The sequence below is a fragment of the Pollicipes pollicipes genome, unplaced genomic scaffold (assembly GCF_011947565.3).
Source record: "Pollicipes pollicipes isolate AB1234 unplaced genomic scaffold, Ppol_2.1 Scaffold_7261;HRSCAF=8764_pilon_pilon_pilon, whole genome shotgun sequence".
Lineage (NCBI taxonomy): Eukaryota > Metazoa > Arthropoda > Thecostraca > Pollicipedomorpha > Pollicipedidae > Pollicipes > Pollicipes pollicipes.
In genome coordinates, this window is record NW_023597054.1 from 50,224,420 (window position 1) to 50,242,035 (window position 17,616).

At 57.1% G+C, this 17,616-nt stretch overlaps 1 protein-coding gene and 1 long non-coding RNA gene across 3 annotated transcripts; both read right to left on the minus strand.

Annotated features, from left to right (window-relative positions):
- Nucleotides 1–1,956: 1,956 nt before the first annotated feature.
- LOC119112892 (histone deacetylase 6) lies at nucleotides 1,957–6,042 on the minus strand. 2 transcript variants are annotated; one of them, XM_037237197.1, is made up of 3 exons: nucleotides 5,946–6,042; nucleotides 3,332–3,445; nucleotides 1,957–2,307 (listed from the first exon to the last, which is right to left on the minus strand). In XM_037237197.1, exons 1-3 carry the CDS (start codon nucleotides 5,952–5,954, stop codon nucleotides 2,128–2,130), a joined length of 303 nt encoding a protein of 100 aa, XP_037093092.1. In that variant the 5' UTR covers nucleotides 5,955–6,042; the 3' UTR covers nucleotides 1,957–2,127. The 2 variants fall into 2 exon arrangements, with proteins under 2 accessions (XP_037093092.1, XP_037093090.1); XM_037237195.1 differs by having other exon boundaries at nucleotides 3,332–3,517.
- A 3,517-nt stretch (nucleotides 6,043–9,559) lies between these two features.
- LOC119112893 (uncharacterized) lies at nucleotides 9,560–10,755 on the minus strand. The gene is made up of 2 exons (XR_005095798.1): nucleotides 10,663–10,755; nucleotides 9,560–10,105 (listed from the first exon to the last, which is right to left on the minus strand). It is a non-coding gene; the product is annotated as an uncharacterized LOC119112893 (long non-coding RNA).
- Nucleotides 10,756–17,616: the final 6,861 nt, after the last annotated feature.

The window sequence follows — 17,616 nt, forward strand, 5'->3', positions numbered from 1 at the left end:
CCGGGCCAGACCGACCGGCGGTGACGTGCCGGGCCAGACCGACCGGGGTGACGTGCCGGGCCAGACCGACCGGGGGTGACGTGCCGGGCCTGACCGACCGGGGGTGACGTGCCGGGCCAGACCGACCGAGGGTGACGTGCCGGGCCTGACCGACCGAGGGTGACGTGCCGGGCCTGACCGACCGAGGGTGACGTGCCGGGCCAGACCGACCGAGGGTGACGTGCCGGGCCAGACCGACCGGGGTGACGTGCCGGGCCTGACCGACCGAGGGTGACGTGCCGGGCCTGACCGACGGGGTGGGGTGACGTGCCGGGCCAGACCGACCGGCGGTGACGTTCCGGGCCAGACCGACCGGGTGACGTGCCGGGCCAGACCGACCGGGGGTGACGTGCCGGGCCTGACCGACGGGGGGTGACGTGCCGGGCCAGACCGACGGGGGTTGACGTGCCGGGCCAGACCGACCGAGGGTGACGTGCCGGGCCTGACCGACCGGGGGTGACGTGCCGGGCCAGACCGACCGAGGGTGACGTGCCGTGCCTGACCGACCGGGGGTGACGTGCCGGGCCAGACCGACCGAGGGTGACGTGCCGTGCCTGACCGACCGGGGGTGACGTGCCGGGCCTGACCGACCGGGGGTGACGTGCCGGGCCTGACCGACCGAGGGTGACGTGCCGGGCGTGACCGACCCGGGGTGACAGGCTCTAGACTCCAATTGGAAAAGACCGCTCGATGCAGCACAATTTCTTGTTTAGTAACTGTGCTGCTCAATACGGCATTATTTGATTGCGTCCTCGTACTTGACACAACATCGATTGGAAGCTAACTGACGGCAGTTATATCCGGAAATTGTCCTCACGAGCATCAGCCATGACCGCCTTGTTAATTATGTTCCTCTTGGCGTTGGTCGCCGGATAGCTAACGGAATGGCAGGATTCGAATGGAGTTATTATGGCGTCATGGATGCCTGGGTGACCTTGAAATAGTCGCCCTGAAATAGTCTGCATATATCTTCTGCATATCTTCGCCGGCGTTGCATCTCAGATATAAGAGGGGTTTAGGTGTTAGGTCTGTAAAGCGGCAGGGCTGTGAGCTGTACAGAATTATCTTCAAAATGGCTATTCAGTTAAAAACCTGGTACAAATGTTGAACACTCCGCTTAGCTTACTTCACTTGGTTCGACCGCTTGACCGGCCCACAACAATCCCCACTCGATGGTACTTCGGTGTGGTCGTGCAAATGCTACGGAATAAAGGTGTTTAACGGTGTTGCAGGGGTATTTTTCGATGTACTTGGTATATATTGGTTCTAATCTCTATCTAGCAACGGAGTTTTAACCCTATTCGCTGCGGCAGACCGATGCTCTGATACGGTCGGCGTGTGTGTTAGTGCTGACCGTGCAACAATGGACTAAGTGGGTGCAAGATGTGTAGGAATGCTGAGCCCCGTCTTTCCTTAGGAATTCGGTGCCACCCAGAAAACTGAGGCTAACTGCACTGATGAATCGTTTAGCCGACGACAGTTGACGCCCCACGTAGTGATATGCCATGGAGCATTGGTAATTGGGATGGGGTCAGCGTAGGGGGCTGTATGGGATGGGATCATCATCTCATGTTTGTACTTGTTCGGGGAACATTGTGTGCAGATGCGTTAGAGGTTTTAGAATGCTTTCCCCGTCGAGGGTGAATGCGGTCGTTTCCTCTCTTACATGCGCCTCACCGGTCTTATGCATCTTTCCTTGTTTCCCGCTTTCCGCTAGTTGTGAAAAACGATTTACGTTCTTTTCCTTTCAGCTGGTTATCGTGTGTATTGTTCAAAGCCAGTGCATTTTGGTGATATCTCTTCACATGTATGTCGAATCTCGGTGGCGGACACAAACATCGTGAGGAACACGTGTTTCCTCAAGCAGACAATCCGTAAATGCCTCCCTTACATTCACAGCCACATCGCATGCAGCTAGTCTAGCGAGCCGCAGTGCCGGGCTCACGAGGCAATTTTTATCCTTGACACGTCAGTGCAAGCAATAACAGCGCAGCGAATAGCAGATGGGGAGGCAGGACCTGGTCGCGCCGCCTCGGTCCTGCGCCGCGCGCTTGGGCCGCGGCCGACGGTCCCCAGCCGCCGCCGAGCCTACTTGCCGAACTTGTTGGCGTGCGCCGCGTCCTTGGCCGCCTGCGTCTTGTCGTTGTCGACGTACGAGTCGCAGCCGTAGCACCAAGTGGAGAGGTCGGCCAGGCTGAGCACCACGTGGTGGTTGGCCTCCGTGCTGTGCTTGATCATGTGCTCCTTGGCGAAGCGGCTGCACAGCACCTGCCGCACAGCATGTCGAGCTCAAAGCTCGCCACTGCACACGACTGTCGCGGGACGTCGTGGGAGTGGGTTGGCGTCGCGTCACGTGGCCCTGTCGCGTCCGTGCGCTATCGAGCGCCTCAAGCACCGCGTCTGAGGCCGGAGGGGGCACATTCGGCACGTCAGCAGCAGCGGCGGCGGCGGCGTCCACGCCTCCCCCCCCCCCCCCCCCCGTCGAGGGCGAGGAAAACCTGCTTCGCTGGGCGCCGCCAGGTCCCCGAATCCCCAAAGTCGACGTCACTTCCGCTACAGTGCTGACTCCTGAGGGATTCTACGGGGGTGGGAGCCGACCGAACGCAGCCACAGCCAGCTGGCGGCCCCATCGCCTTCCACACCCTGCACCGAACGTCCGTGACGTCAGATCAATAACGTCCCGTGATTAATGGCCAGGTGCTGGACAGGGATCGGTTCGCCAACCAGAGCGTGACCCGGCCGATCCCCAGCTAGGCGGGAGGGGGGGGACGGGCGAGGAAGGTGAGCAGGTCCCGTGTAAAGTAGAGACCGACCGCTGATGGAAAGTTTTAGCAACATGGCTGTGTTTACTGTTCTATCGCTTTGCTTCGACGATCAGCCACGGCCCAGGTCTAGTGCGTGCTGCCATCCTCCATATACTCGACCAGGTTCAGATTAGCTCAAACGGCACAGATTTCTATCCCTTCACAAACCCACGCGATATCTGATGTCAGCTTGTCTTTTGTCCGTCGTATAAGCGCATGAGAAAGGTTACGCAGCTTTTCACGGTTTTTTATTTATTTATGTATTTATTGCCAACAGCCTAAGCTATGCCTCAGCGCAGTCACCGCCAGCCGAGCGGAAACAGAGCCTAGTGCGGGGTCGGCTCTGCTATCGACTGAGCCACCTTGTAGCACCTGATAGTGTGCCCATCTCAATCCATACCACTTTGTGGTCCAGAGCAGGCGCATGGTTCACCAGACAGCGACAGGAGTCGCGCCGCGCGCCTCGTGCCGATCACGTGGCGTCTCACCTTATAGCAGTGGAGACAGAGCCAGTTCTCGTCCTTGTGGTCGCACTCCTGACAAGCGGCCGAGGCGTCTATACCGCCGGCCGGCACCGGCTGCACGTCCGCAGAGTGGGCGCACTGCCGGCCAGCGGTGAGGGTCACACCGCGCACAGGGGAAGAAGACGTCTCCGGGAGGGTGGTCACCAGACACTGTCGAGCACCAGTAGAGGTCACACTGCGCATAGGGGAGGGAGACGTCTCCGGGGGCGTGGTCACCAGACGCTGCCGGCCAGCGGTGAGGGTCACACCGCGCACAGGGGTGGGAGACGTCTTCGGGAGGGTGATCACCAGACACTCCCGGCCAGCGACCACAGGGCCGGGAGACACACCTCCGAGAGGGTAGTTACCAGACACTGCCCACCGGCGGCCACAGGGCCGGGAGACACCTTCGAGAGGGCGGTTACCGGACACCGCCGGCCAGCGGCCACAGGGCCGGGAGACACACCTTCGAGAGGGCGGTTACCGGACACCGTCGGTCAGCGGCTACAGGGCCGGGAGACACACCTTCGAGAGGGTGGTTACCGGACACCGTCGGTCAGCGATGGGGAGGGGCACACCGCACACGGCGGAGGGAGGCACACCCGTGAGAGGGTGGTCGCATCCAGAGTGGGTAGCTGATCACCCCAACGCCACCGCGTTTGATGTGGCGACGTAAGGAATAACCACAAAGACAGACCCCCCGCAGACCTCCGCAAGGGATCCGTGGCATTTTCGTATTGGAATTTCACGCTACTTTTCGCAGCGATTGTGTTCGAATCTGAGCCATGCCTTGGAATAGGTTATTGTGATACCGCAGCCCGTCACACCAGAACAGTTATCTCATTACAATGTGCCCTGCAATGCCGTGGCACGGTCGCGCCCGTTTCTGACTCTTTGCTGGTTGCCAATGGGTCGTTAGTTACGGGCCATAAGCCTTGGTCTTTGGACGCCATCCCATAGATCTGTCACACGCCATCACATAGGCCTGTCACACGCCATCCCAAAGGCCTGTCACACGCCATCACATAGGCCTGTTACACGCGATCCGAAAGGCTTGTTACACACGATCCCATAGATACGTCACACGCAATCCCATAGGCCAGCTACACGCGATCACATAGGCCTGTCACACGCCATTTCATAGACCCGTCACATGTCATCACAAAGACCTGTTACACGCGGTCCCATAGACCTGTCACACGCTGTCCCATAGGCCTGTCACATGCGTGCCCATAGGTCTGTCACATGCGTGCTCATAGGTCTGTCAGCGATTTCATAGGTCTGCTGCACACTGGTTCGCAACATCCAACGCTCTACCGAGTTACAGCGACAGCTTCGAAATGTGTCGACATTACTCTGCTGACAATGGAATCCTACGTCAGGCAGAGAGCAAAATCTCCTCTAAGCTGGCTGAGGTTTAAGCCAGCGCGGTGGACGCTTGGGTGCCGCTGCGAACGCACGTGTTCCTGTTCCTCAAAAGAACATCGGCACCATTCATGTTACGTCCGGACAGACGTCAACGCCAGGTCTCGGGTCAGGTCAGGACGCCAGGTCTCGACCATCCTGGCAGAGCTTGTTGGACCCGTGGAAGCCATTCTCCCGCTGCTCGCCCGCGTACTGCACTTGTCTGGCCTCCGTCCGGTGCCGGTCCCAAGTCGTGCCCTCTAGCAGCGGCCCCGGGTCACACGGTGGGTAAGAGCGGCCCACACCGCCCCATTGATCGTGCCACGTCTGGCCGGCGCCGGGCTGCCGATCGTGCCAGGTCGCGCTCCCTCGCCACTCGGTGACCCCCGTCTGGGCGACGCCCCGGGTCGGTTGGCGTGAGCCGGTCGCCGCCGACAGAGGGGCTGGGAACCGAGAACCGGGGCCCGTGGCCAGCTGAGGCTCCAGCGGGTTCTCATGGTGGCTGGCGGCGCTGGGAAGCTGCGGCCGACGGTGCAGAACGCCGCCCGAAATTGCTTCCGGTGAACTAACGAAATTATTTGCAGCAGACACTGCCATGCCACCTGTTGGCGAATGTTTCCGCTTTTGTTGTGGTTAAATGACGTCCATTTTTGCGGTGTTGCAAAGTCCCAAACTATTCGCGAAGCTCTGCGACGAGTAGCGTCCGAGCCCAACCAAGCCAACTAAACACTGATCGGCATGTCGGGCAATCCTGGCAGCGGCTGTGCGATGACCGCCGGCGGCTCGGACGTCGGCTGGTGTAGCTCGCCGCGGCCGCCGGCGGCTGGCCCTCCCTCCACGCGCTCGCTCACCTGAGACATGCTTGACGGACGGACGGCGGCTGGTGCAGCTCGCTGCGGTCGCCGGCTTCTGGCCCTCCATCCACGCGTTCGCTCACCTGAGACATGCTGGACGGACGGACGTCGGCTGGTGTGGCTCGCCGCGGCCGCCGGCGGCTGGCCCTCCCTCCACGCGCTCGCTCACCTGAGACATGCTGGACGGACGGACGGCGGCTGGTGCAGCTCGCCGCGGTCGCCGGCTTCTGGCCCTCCATCCACGCGTTCGCTCACCTGAGACATGCTGGACGGACGGACGTCGGCTGGTGTAGCTCGCCGCGGCCGCCGGCGGCTGGCCCTCCCTCCACGCGCTCGCTCACCTGAGACATGCTGGATGGACGGACGGCGGCTGGGAGAGCTGCGCTGGGCTGAGCAGGGGACGGCGGAGGAGCGCGCCGGCACGTGCGGTCGGGAGGGCGGCGGCCGGCTGGAATGCCCGGCGGCCGGCTCCGGGCGCCGGCGGGACTACCGGCGCGTCGGTATCGACCTGCGGCCGGCGCGCCCGCCGCCAGCCGCTGCCCTCAGACACCGGCGCCATGCAGCCAAACTGCCGCGGTGGTGATGGGCGACGTGCTAGTCCGACAGAGGCCATCTGCGCCCTGTGACGACGTTGGTACTCCATCTCCGGTACACGGCCGGTCCCGTCAGTCGCCAAAACCGCGGCTCTGTCGGTCTCGTCCGAGTGGGCGCCCAGCAGCTCCGGCGGGCTGCCGGTCCCGTGCAGCCGGCGAAGCCCGGCTCTGACGGGTTGAGGGCTGTGTTTTGTGGCCTGGTCGTGTCACTGCAGGCCGACCCGTCATCGCCGCCGGCTAGTCGTGATCCAGCATACTCTCCATGCCTGCCGCCCCCTACCTACGCCCGGCATGCCGCTGAAATATTCATCGCGTCCTGTTTGTGCGGGGGCGGTGACCCGTTTCCGCGACAGCCGTCTGGTATTGACGTTTAGTTGCTCTGAAATATCGGTTGATGCACGGTATTTCTATCGGTGCTTGGGTTTTGTGCATGTGATTGATGTTTGGGGCCAGCAGGCCTTTGGTCGTCTGCTGTTACGCAGCCTCTGTTTGTCTTCGCGCTGAAGTCTGAACACATCGATTGATGCTCGTTGCTGCTGCAGACGGACAGATAGCTGAACATGCCCCGAGGCTCCATAGATGCTCTCCTCTTGGCATGTGGACGCCTGGTCCACATTTCGTCGGCCGTCCGAAGTTTTTGTTTACGTTGCCTGCCATCTTCTCTGAATGTGTAATAAGCGGGTCGTCGAAACGTAATGTCAAGATATGGACCTTTTGCAGCATGGCTTGCAAATAGTCATTATTGGCGTTAGATTGAAGGCAAAACTTTGATATCACAATTTTTCAAGCATTGATTTTTTCTTGGTCAAGATTATTGTGATTTTAAAATTGTAATCATTTGTGTGGTCCCGTGTCGCAGCCAGCCTTGGATATTATTCACTACACATACACTCCAAAGCCATACGATATATACCTGTTTGATACTGTATGCTGGCATACCTAACGTGACTAAAAAGCTGTCAAATTAAGCAGTTGGTAAATCAGTTCCTGTGCTTTTCGTAACTAACTATGTATTGCTTCAGTCATACCCCTACTGGGGAACAACCCACTGAATACCACTTGAGCGAAACGACCGATCGTGCTGATTTTTAAGGAATTTTTATACATTTTTTAATGTTTTGAATTGCAATAGTCATTTTTAAGATCCTTTGGTGCAGCTCGCAGCCCTGCCCTTCTTAAGGCCTAGCACCGTGTTGTTTCTGAGCTACACGCCCGTTAAGATCTGTAGAGCATTTTAAGCACGTTATAGAGAGATAAAACGCAATAGACGTCACGCAAGACATCCAGTTCATGACGTCATATAAACGTCATTCAAATACTCCCACACTTGACCATGCGGCGTTCAAGGCCAAGAAGAATATAATCGATGAGCCGTTCATATCCGCCGTAGGTGAACACGATTTCCAGTTCAAATGGACGTCGATTGGCTCTCAATCTATGTTGAGCGGGCTGTGCAAGTTTAAATCACGAATCAGGTGTTGTGTTACATAATATAAATAGTTGGGCATGGCTCCTAGCTATTACGGAAATAAGACATAATCAAATAACTTGAAGATTTGTGTGTGGAAGTAAATGTCGTAAACCCACGGATATATGCACAAGAATACCACGAGAAAGGGTTAAAACGCGAGTACAAGGCGGTCTTTGGTTCAGTTAACACCTCCAGCACCGATAAGTCCACCTCTCGGGGGTTTGAGGTACTGCGAGTTAGTGGTAGGGTTGCAATTTCGCACTGCCATCTTGGCAGCACTTTAACATCATACAAACGCTCCATGACGCTATCAAGTATTGACGTACCTAGAAGGATGTTTACTGAATAGAGGAGTTTTGTTGTCTAGAACAGTCTTCTACTTTTTCAAATGTGGAACATTCCCTTTAAAGGTTGACGTATGGCCCTAGATCATACCGTCCCGCATTAATGGTGTGCATTCCTTCACGCTTGTCGCGGCGGCACGACCAAATTGTAACGCAGTTTGTAGGCACTGAAATCAGAACAGAAAATACATGCTTACATTCTGCCTGCTGCACATGCGCACAATTACCCACCGGTAATTGTGTTTTTAGCTGTGCACTGCCTCCGATCACATCTGCACTTGTGACTTACGCATTATACTCCCCCAAGTTAAGTCATATCAGAATATTGCAGCTTCTCTTCGTGAGCCTGCATGCGCTTCATGAACTGTGCACTCACATTGTGTCAACTGGACATTTCATACGGGATGCGCTGAGACGTACCCGAACTCCACTTTGATGAAATAAACCACTGGTAAACCATTTATTTTGAGCTTCCAAGGTGATGTACTCGAATAATGTAGGCGTAGTCTCATTCTCAGTGAGCTCATTTTGTGGAACAACTTTAGTGAGAAGCTCATGAAGCCCTTTCCCTGTGTACGTTTGAATTTTGCGGTAGGTACTCGCCGCGTCTCGTTGCAAGGTATTTCGACCCAGGATGACATGACGATGTAATCAGCATGCATGGGCACATGCAGCAGGCTCCAAAACTGGAAACAGCTTCCAGCGTCTGTCATGCGACATCACGCCGACGTGGCCTGAGGAGGCCCAGGCTTGGTTTTGTCCATCATGAAACCTTAGTACAAACTATGAATGATGTCAGCCCACCCGGGTCCCAATAGAGCACCCACGATTATTAAACGAGCTTGGGAACCGTGCCGCAGCAATTTGTATCAGATGTGAGCTCTTGACGTCATTATTAAGTGAACTGGAGGATCATCCGAGTTTTGTTTCTATTAAATCAGTTGGACCCAATGACACGCCAGGAGTCATAGGTAATTCATCGTCCCGAAGTGGCGGTGTGCACATGAAACGGGGTCGACAAAGTAACGTTACCTGCCGGCTGTCGGTCGTGACGCAATCCTGACCTGACCTGGGATGATTAAAACTGCATTTAGGCACAGGGCACTGAACATCTTTAGAGTGGCGTGTCGATTTTAGACAGCTAGTGGTCCTTGTTTTTCCGAAATCGTGTTGCAAAACAAAGATGGCGTTGCAAAAAGTAGATTTTGGGTAATATTTTGACCCGCCCTGATGTGACGCGCGTGTTTCACGTAACGTACGGCCGTCACAATACGGTGATTTGCTGTCCAAGACATCGACGTTATGATAGATGTCTGGCCTTTGTAAAAACTTTTGGTCGGAATCCGCCATTGCTGCCCGTTGCTTTGACACCTTTTCATGGTTTGCGCGTATCAGTGATTCTAAAATATTCAGCTGGTCTTTTGCTCAACGCATAAATTATTGGTCATTCAAACATTGCGCAAGTGAGGAATTAAATGTCAAAGACTTCCAGAATTGGTTGCGTCGGCGATGTAACGTCCTTTTATTCGCCTCCGGGTTCCACTTGCCGATTGCTTCTCGTTATATTGGCAGGGTGAAACAAACGGAGCTTCTCTCTGCAAGCTCGTTACTGCTCTGGCTAAGAAAAAACTGTTTGCCCAAATTACGTTTATGTCAGCGATGTTCACATCTCACATCAATACGTAGTGCTGGCATCTCTGGAATAAGAGAATGCACTATTGATGGCTGGGGTTTTGCCTAACCCTGCCCGCACAGGAGTGGGTTCATCGCTGGATTCGTTTCCCTTTCCTTGTAACAACCCTCCCGCGGCGGCAGAAGCTCATCAGCAGTTCCTATAAATCGTAACGTTATATTCACAACAGCCGCTCACACATTGCACGACACGGGCGGCGCGCGCCGGGGAGAGGGGACGGCCCGGGCGGCACTGCCCCAGACTGCGCCCTACTCGGCCGGCTTGGCCGAGGCCCCCGGTTCCGCGGCTGCCGCCGGGCCGCCACCGTCTTTGTCGGCGGCCCCGGCGCAGCACTTGCAGTTGGCACACTTGCAGACGCCGCCGTCCTTGCAGCAGTCGCCGCCCGAGCAGCAGGCTTTACCTGACGGAACAGTGGCTGGTAAACTGGGGCTGTTGTGGGAGCTACTCAGCTGTAGGAATTACTTGCAGTTACGTGCAAGAATGCAGCTTTGGCGTGTGTCAAGCCAAGAATCAATAATGAGTGTCGGTGAGCATGACTGAAATTGATAAAAACGGTTAGGACGTGCGGATCCCTCTAATGAGGGTCCTTTTTCATCGATACGATGCGATTTATGCGCAGCGAGCGCTTCCTACTGTCTGCTGTGCGGAGCTACTGCGCACTTGATGGGTGCGTGGCTTAACGAGATCGAAGTTGGGCGTGCCGGCCGAAAATAATAGAGATACTTGGGCTGACACATTATCCCGAGACATGGACGTGCGTATATCCGAACACATCTGATTACACAGCACCTTTTAAAAGAAGTGGACGAAACAAACACTTGTGATCTTGCGGGCCACGCTCAAACAGCCCAGCCTCCCGACGCACGCCATCACTGACGGCGTGGTGTCGCCGGGACCCAGTGACCGGCTTGTCACTGGGGTCCGTGGGGGGGGGGGGAGGGGAAGCGGGCCACTCACCGTCGCAGCACTTGTCGCAGGGCATGGTGAAAGATAGGCGGCGGCGACGCGATCACTACTGGGGTTGACACCGCCGCCGCCGGCCGACTTTATAGCAGGCTGCGCCGGCGCCGCCGCCCCCGCCGGAAAATCGATGTCCGCAGCACAACTGTGGTGGCCGCCGGCGATTGTTAGTGGCCACAGGTGAAGTGGTCTGTCGTCCGCACCTCGCGCGATCAACGGCCGGCAAATTATGGCTGCCGCCGGTGCGGCTGGTGAAAACGGCACTGATTCGCTTGTATCAGTGGTGTATGATCTCACTACTGCTTGCCGAAAGTTTTGTTTTGGTTGGAAGACACGACAAATCTCCTGTTGCAGCGCTCCATAGGTTCTCATATTTTGGTCGCGCGGCGCGATTTCCACCAGTTACGGCAAATCTCCTGTCACATCACGTCAGAGGTTCACATATTTTGGCCACGTGGCCTAAATTCCACCAGTTATGACAAATTTCCCGTCACATCATGTCAGAGGTTCACATATTTTGGCCACGTGGCGTGATTTCCACCAGTTATGACAAATCTCCCGTCACATCATGTCAGAGGTTCACATGTTTTGGCCACGTGGCGTGATTTCCACCAGTTACGACAAATCTCCCGTCACACCACGTCAGGGGTTTTCATATTTTTGCCACGTGGCGTGATTTCCACTAGCCATCATGTTATTCAATGGCTTGCATTTTTCAATCGTGGGTAAAATGTTTATGGAAAGCTTTTGTTCCCTTGGCCTCAATGAGCCAAAGCGATGTTGTCCTTTTATCGCTAAGATAATACGTAAGGCGTAATACTGAGGTGTTCCGGCGAGATCACGTCTTGCGGAATTCTCACTTGCTTCTATAATATGCAACACCATAAGGTGTTGAAGAACGGTGTATTCCAGGCGCTAAATGTGGATTCGAATTATGATTATCTTAGTGTGCTACTTCACACAGATGAATTCAGACAAGCCTTCGTTCTTGCTCATTAGCTTATGTGATAGATAATAGCGCGCGGTATGGAACGCAACCCTGATAGTTTTTCTTCAGCGCTCCCAAAAGAAGCATGTGATAACTGCGCACTGCAAGATTTGTGTCTACTTTCCTTCGCGCTTATTCCGCATTTTATCTTTGAAGGACGGCTGATTCAATGGCCTTGAAGTATGTTGCAGTTGAGGCGGGGTTACAAAACGGCAGGGAGACAATGCGGGAAAGTGTTTAATTGCCGCTGGTTAAATATCATGGGTGAAGCAGCAGCTGTCAGTTCAAATCCAGCCGCGTTATCCCTGCGATCTGGCGGTCGCTGCAGCAGTCGAATGCGCATCCACACTCACGCTTAAGCGACCTATAGTCAGGCGACACGGCGCCGCTCCACTTTGACCCACGTCCGTGTCCTCAGTGTCCCGAGCGCCCAGCCTGACCTACGTCTGTGTCCTCAGCATCCCGGGTGTCGAGCCCTGACCCACGCCCATGTCCGCCTCAGCGCCCCAAACGCCGAGTCTGACGCACGTCCATGTCTTCCTCAGCGCCCCGGGTGTCGAGCCCTGACTCACGTCCATGTCCGCCTCGCCGCCCCGGGCGCCGAGCCCTGACTTACGTCCGTGTCCTCCTCAGCGCCCCGGGTGTCGAACTCTGACCCACGTCCGTGTCCGCCTCAGCGTCCCAAGCGCCGAGTCTGACGCACGTCCGTGTTCTCCTCAGCGCCCGGTACCGGGCTCCGACGCACGTCCGTGTCCGCCTCAGCGCCCCGGGCGCTGAGCCTTGACGACAAGCCGCCTGTGCCTGTAGGCCTCGGGGAGGACCTGTTGTTCGAGATATTCGGCCAGGTGCAGCCGACGGACGTGCTGGAGATCGTGCACCCGCGCCAGGAACACGTCAACTTCAGCCAGCCGCTGACGGCGGCGCGTGTGAACGCCGCCGGCCGCAGCTGGCTGCTGTCGCGCTACACGGCTGGCTGGCCGGCCCGGCCGGCCGTCAGCCACTGGCACCGGCGGCTCACCTCACTCTGCCCGACGGCCGGCGCCGGCCGACAGCACGGCACAGACGGCGGGTGAGAGCGTAAACAGTGAGATTGAGGGGGAGGGGAGACGGGCGAGGAGGCAGACAAGCACGGTGAGAGGGAGGGAAGGCAGGTGAGAAGGCAGACAGGCACGGTGAGAGTAGGGGGTGGCCGGTAGGGGGGCAGACAGGCATGATGAGAGGGAGGTGAGGTGGGCGAGGAGGCAGACAGGCACGGTGAGAGGGAGGGAAGGCAGGTGAGAAGGCAGACAGGCACGGTGAGAGTAGGGGGGTGGCCGGTAGGGGGGCAGACAGACGTGATGAGAGGGAGGTGAGGCGGGTGGGGAGGCAGACAGGCCTGAGGAGATGTTCAGGCGGGTGAGAGTGCAGACATGGACGGTGAGAGGGAGGATCAGGCGGGTCAGGAAGCAGACATGGACGGTGAGAGGGAGGTTGGGACGGGTGAGGCGGCACACGGAATGTCCTGGCGCTGTGCTCTTGCTCACTGGGAGGCGCATGCGGGTGCGGTCGTGTGCAGATCAGGACGTATGAGCGGCCGCCACCGTGGTGGTTTGCCTCTTCTTTGTGTTGTCGTGCGTTTTTTACCGTTGTACATGCATGCCCACACAGCCGCACCATACAGCCCGCCTACAAGTTAAGTGTTACTATGCAGAATGCCGCGAGTTCGCGGTTATCAGCAGTAACATCGGTATACCTCATCATCGGATGCGACTGGAGATTGCGTCCGATAATAGCCCCAGTGATAGGCAACTGGGGATTGCCCCCGATGGTAGCCGGATGAAATCGCTGGACCAGTTTTACAAGGCTCTAGAACTGCTGTGCTTTAAGGCTGCTGTTCTAGTCGGTGCGCCCTTCAGCCCAAACCGTCATCATCCGAGAGCCGGCGGTCCGGCGTGTGGGAGGTGAAGTTGCGCTGTGTTTGTGCGTGTGGGCGGTGAAGCGAGGCCGAGGGACTAGGGTAAGGTCCATGGACTGGGTGAGAAGGCCAGTCACATCGCCATCGTGGCCGCCGTGTTCCCAGCTCCACCTCCGCGGGTGACTGCACGAACTCCTCTAACTCCTCCGCTGCACCCTGGGTAACGCCAGTAGAGCAAAGTTTTGAGGGAGGTTGGTCATGGCATGGCCCTCTTCTCGTTCACATACTTATCGGCGCAATGTCTAATCAAGAATGGGGCTCTCTAGGGGTGCGCCCGCTGACAGCCCCTGGCCCGGTAAGTCCAACGCCTGCGGGCGCGCACTTCCCAATGTTGTCATTTATTCGCCATGCGTTCGTCCGAGCATGGCCGCTCAGTCGTCAGGAACAATGTATGTATGTTATGATGTATATCGACAGTATATGTCAGTGTATACAACAAGAATCATGTAAGCCTGTTTTATCGGCGCGCCGCCACTCGGTGCGCTGAGGTGACAATGGGCTGCCTGTGACGCTGTCCGGCAGGCTGGCGCCCTGGATGTACCGGCAGCTGAACACAACCGCCTTCGTGGCTGCGCTGGAGCAGCCCGACAGGAAACTGTGCCAGCTCATCCCCATGTGGTACGGACCCGCGCTGACTCATCGCTCCGAGCGCCTACCTGGTGTGTGTCTGTGGGCGGCAGTAACGGCATCCGGGCCTTTTTGACGGTTTAGAGCATTCCTTTGCCTTTCGTGGCAGTTGCTCTTAACGGTCTCCCTGAAGTAGGCTGAAACAACGTGAGCCGTTTTAGTCACTCAGACATAGCGTTGTAGTTTTGTGGTATCGCACACCGCTGCTCCCCATGCAACGTGCCTTAGTCGCCATCAATGCTGCCTTGAGCCTAACCGCGGGTCGTCACTAGCACCTATTGTATTCCTTGTATGTCCTGTTGTGTGGGCTCCGTTTGTCACACACACTGGGAGTGACATGTAGTTGGAATCGCCGTGCGTTATATGCATGGCTGGCGTCTACAGCATACCACCTACCCACATTTCGTTCCATTATCGCATACCACCTACCACCATATCGCATACCACCTACCCACACCTTCGCTTTCTTTCCTATGTAATGCCCTGGTGATTCCTGATACTCATGCTGTTTTACCGCTATTTTGTCTGGTTATACGTCTTGCGCACATAATATGATATAATGTTCACGTCAGAGTTTATATATTTTTCCGTCGTTAGATAATGCTCCCAATTCCAAAATGTCATCGATCGCAATGAATGCTATCGAAGCTACAAGGAATGTGCCAACATTGGCAAGCGCCGAACAGGATGGCTTATTTAGCTGCGGCAGTGCGCAGAGTAGCCAGTCTACGTAGCAGTTGATATATCTTCACTGAATATGCGTACGACTTTCTTCGCCGTAACCATCTCCCGAGGTATCGTGCTGCGCTATTCTGACGCACTAACGGTTCGTTTCCGTCCCTGTAGATGACGTTCGCCCGCAGCCTACGGTCTCACGTAACCGCGCGTTGGATAACACATGCGTTTAATCTTCCCTGCCATCGCCGCAGACGGCTGGATATCGCTTATTGAGTTATGTTTGCATTAGCACGTGGATTGCTTCTGTTGGTCATGTTTGTTATTTTTTCCCACACCCACGCTCACCTTGTGACCGTTCGACACGCGTGACCCAGGACGCATCAACACCTTCCAGACAACGCGTACTTGTCATCAAGTGTACACATGTCTTACCCCGACAGTGTGTCATGGTCGTCACTGGTACCTTGCCCCAACAGTGTGTCATGGTCGTCACTGGTACCTTACCCCTACAGTGTGTCATGGTCGTCACTGGCACCTTGCCCCGACAGCGTATCATGGTCGTCACTGGTACCTCACCCCGACAGTGTAACATGGTCGTTACCGGTACCTTGCCCCGACAGTGTGTCATGGTCGGTACCGGTACCTTGCCCCGACAGTGTGTCATGGTCGTCACTGGTACCTTACCCCTACAGTGTGTCATGGTCGTCACTGGTACCTTGCCCCAACAGTGTGTCATGGTCGTCACTGGTACCTTACCCCTACAGTGTGTCATGGTCGTCACTGGCACCTTGCCCCGACAGCGTATCATGGTCGTCACTGGTACCTCACCCCGACAGTGTAACATGGTCGTTACCGGTACCTTGCCCCGACAGTGTGTCATGGTCGGTACCGGTACCTTGCCCCGACAGTGTGTCATGGTCGTCACTGGTACCTTACCCCTACAGTGTGTCATGGTCGTCACTGGTACCTTACCCCTACAGTGTGTAATGGTCGTCACTGGTACCTTACCCCTACAGTGTGTCATGGTCGTCACTGGTACCTCACCCCGACAGTGTGTCATGTTCGTCACTGGTACCTTGCTCCGACATTGTGTCATGATCGCCACTGGTACCTTACCCCTACAGTGTGTCATGGTCGTCACGTGTGCCTCACCCCGACAGTGTGTCATGGTCGTCACTGGTACCTTGCCCCGACATTGTGTCATGGTCGTTAATGGTACCTTCCCCCGACGGCGTGTCATGGTCGTCAACGGCACCTTGCCCCAGCAACGTGTTAGGGTTGTCACGTGCGCCTTACGCCGACAGTGTGCCATGGTCGTCAGTGGTACCTTACCTCGACAGCATGTCGTGGTCGTCACCAGTACCGTACCCCGACAGTGTGTCGTGGTCCTCGCTGGCCGTGCACGTGGCCACGGAGCGGCTGCTGCCGCAGCACGTGATGCACGCCATCAACGGTACGGTGGTGGCGCTGTGCCGGACCGAGCCTGACACGTGGCGGCGGCCTGACGACGGCTCCCTCTTCTGCCTGCTGCCGCCCGGCCACCGGCGGCCCGACTGTCTCGGGTTCGGTGCGTGTGCGACGCTGGCGACGGCCGGGGCCCGGCTGCGGCCCGGGCCCGGCTGGCTACCGCGCCCGGGCCCGGCTGACCGCCGACGCCGCCGTTAGGACTGCTGTGTGCCCAGGTCCGAGCCGGGCAGTGCAGTGCCTCGGGAGCGGGCCGTGTGCTGTTGTGCGCTGGCCTCTGCAATAACTGTGTGCCGTGACTTGCTGCGAAAATAGGAAGCCCCCAACTATACTAGCCACGCTGTCGCATGACGAACGCCGTGTAAGCTCGTCACCAACATGTCAATCAAGTACTAAAACACCAGCCGTGTCGTCTGTATTGTTCTTGTCTTTTGATGTAGCCTGCCTTCGACCTGGCTGTCTTACCTGGGCTGACCCCCTCCAACCTCTGCGTGAAATGGTATGTTTGTGTGTCGAAAAGACCACCTTCGTCCCTCAAATCGGCGTCTCATATTTAGACCGCATGCATATGTCACATCTGATTCGGGCGTAGATGGCCTGCGGTGTTGGGAGTCCATTCCAAATGCATTTGTCAGTAAGTTACCCCTTGCCCAAACCAATTTGGATTCACCCCTCGGACGCAAGGGCCATGACCTCTGCCCCGCCCCGCGCCTCAACTCGTGCAGCATGCTGGTAGTGAAGTCACGCGCCTGACGCGGCAGGCCTGGTGCGCGGCTTCGACCCGGAGCGTCGGGAGCTGTACCTGCTGACGGGCGCGGCGGCCGCTGCGCTGGCCGGCGTCAACACGCTGGTGCGGGGCCCGCATCACCTGCTCGACGTGTTCCCGACCGAGAGCGGTCTGCGCGCCTGGACGCCGGCGCTCACCGGCAACCAGGGCCCGCTCGGCCAGCCGAACCAGCGCCGCAAGGTGGCGCGCGGCCCGGGCCGGGGCCGCGGCCCGGCCGCCTGCTGAGCTGGGGTCTGCCGAGCGACGCGGCGCCGCCCGGTGGCCGGCGGCGGAGCCCCGGCAAACGCTCCGTCGGCCGTGCCGGGCAGGGTCCAGCCGTCTGGGTGAATTGTTGCCGAAAGGCATGCTTGTTTTGCAACTTTTGCATGCAGTCATGCCTCTGCCGCGTTTTTTACTAGTGCTTTCGCATGGGGGGTACCCAAGAGAATGCAAAATAAAGAGATACGTCCTGTG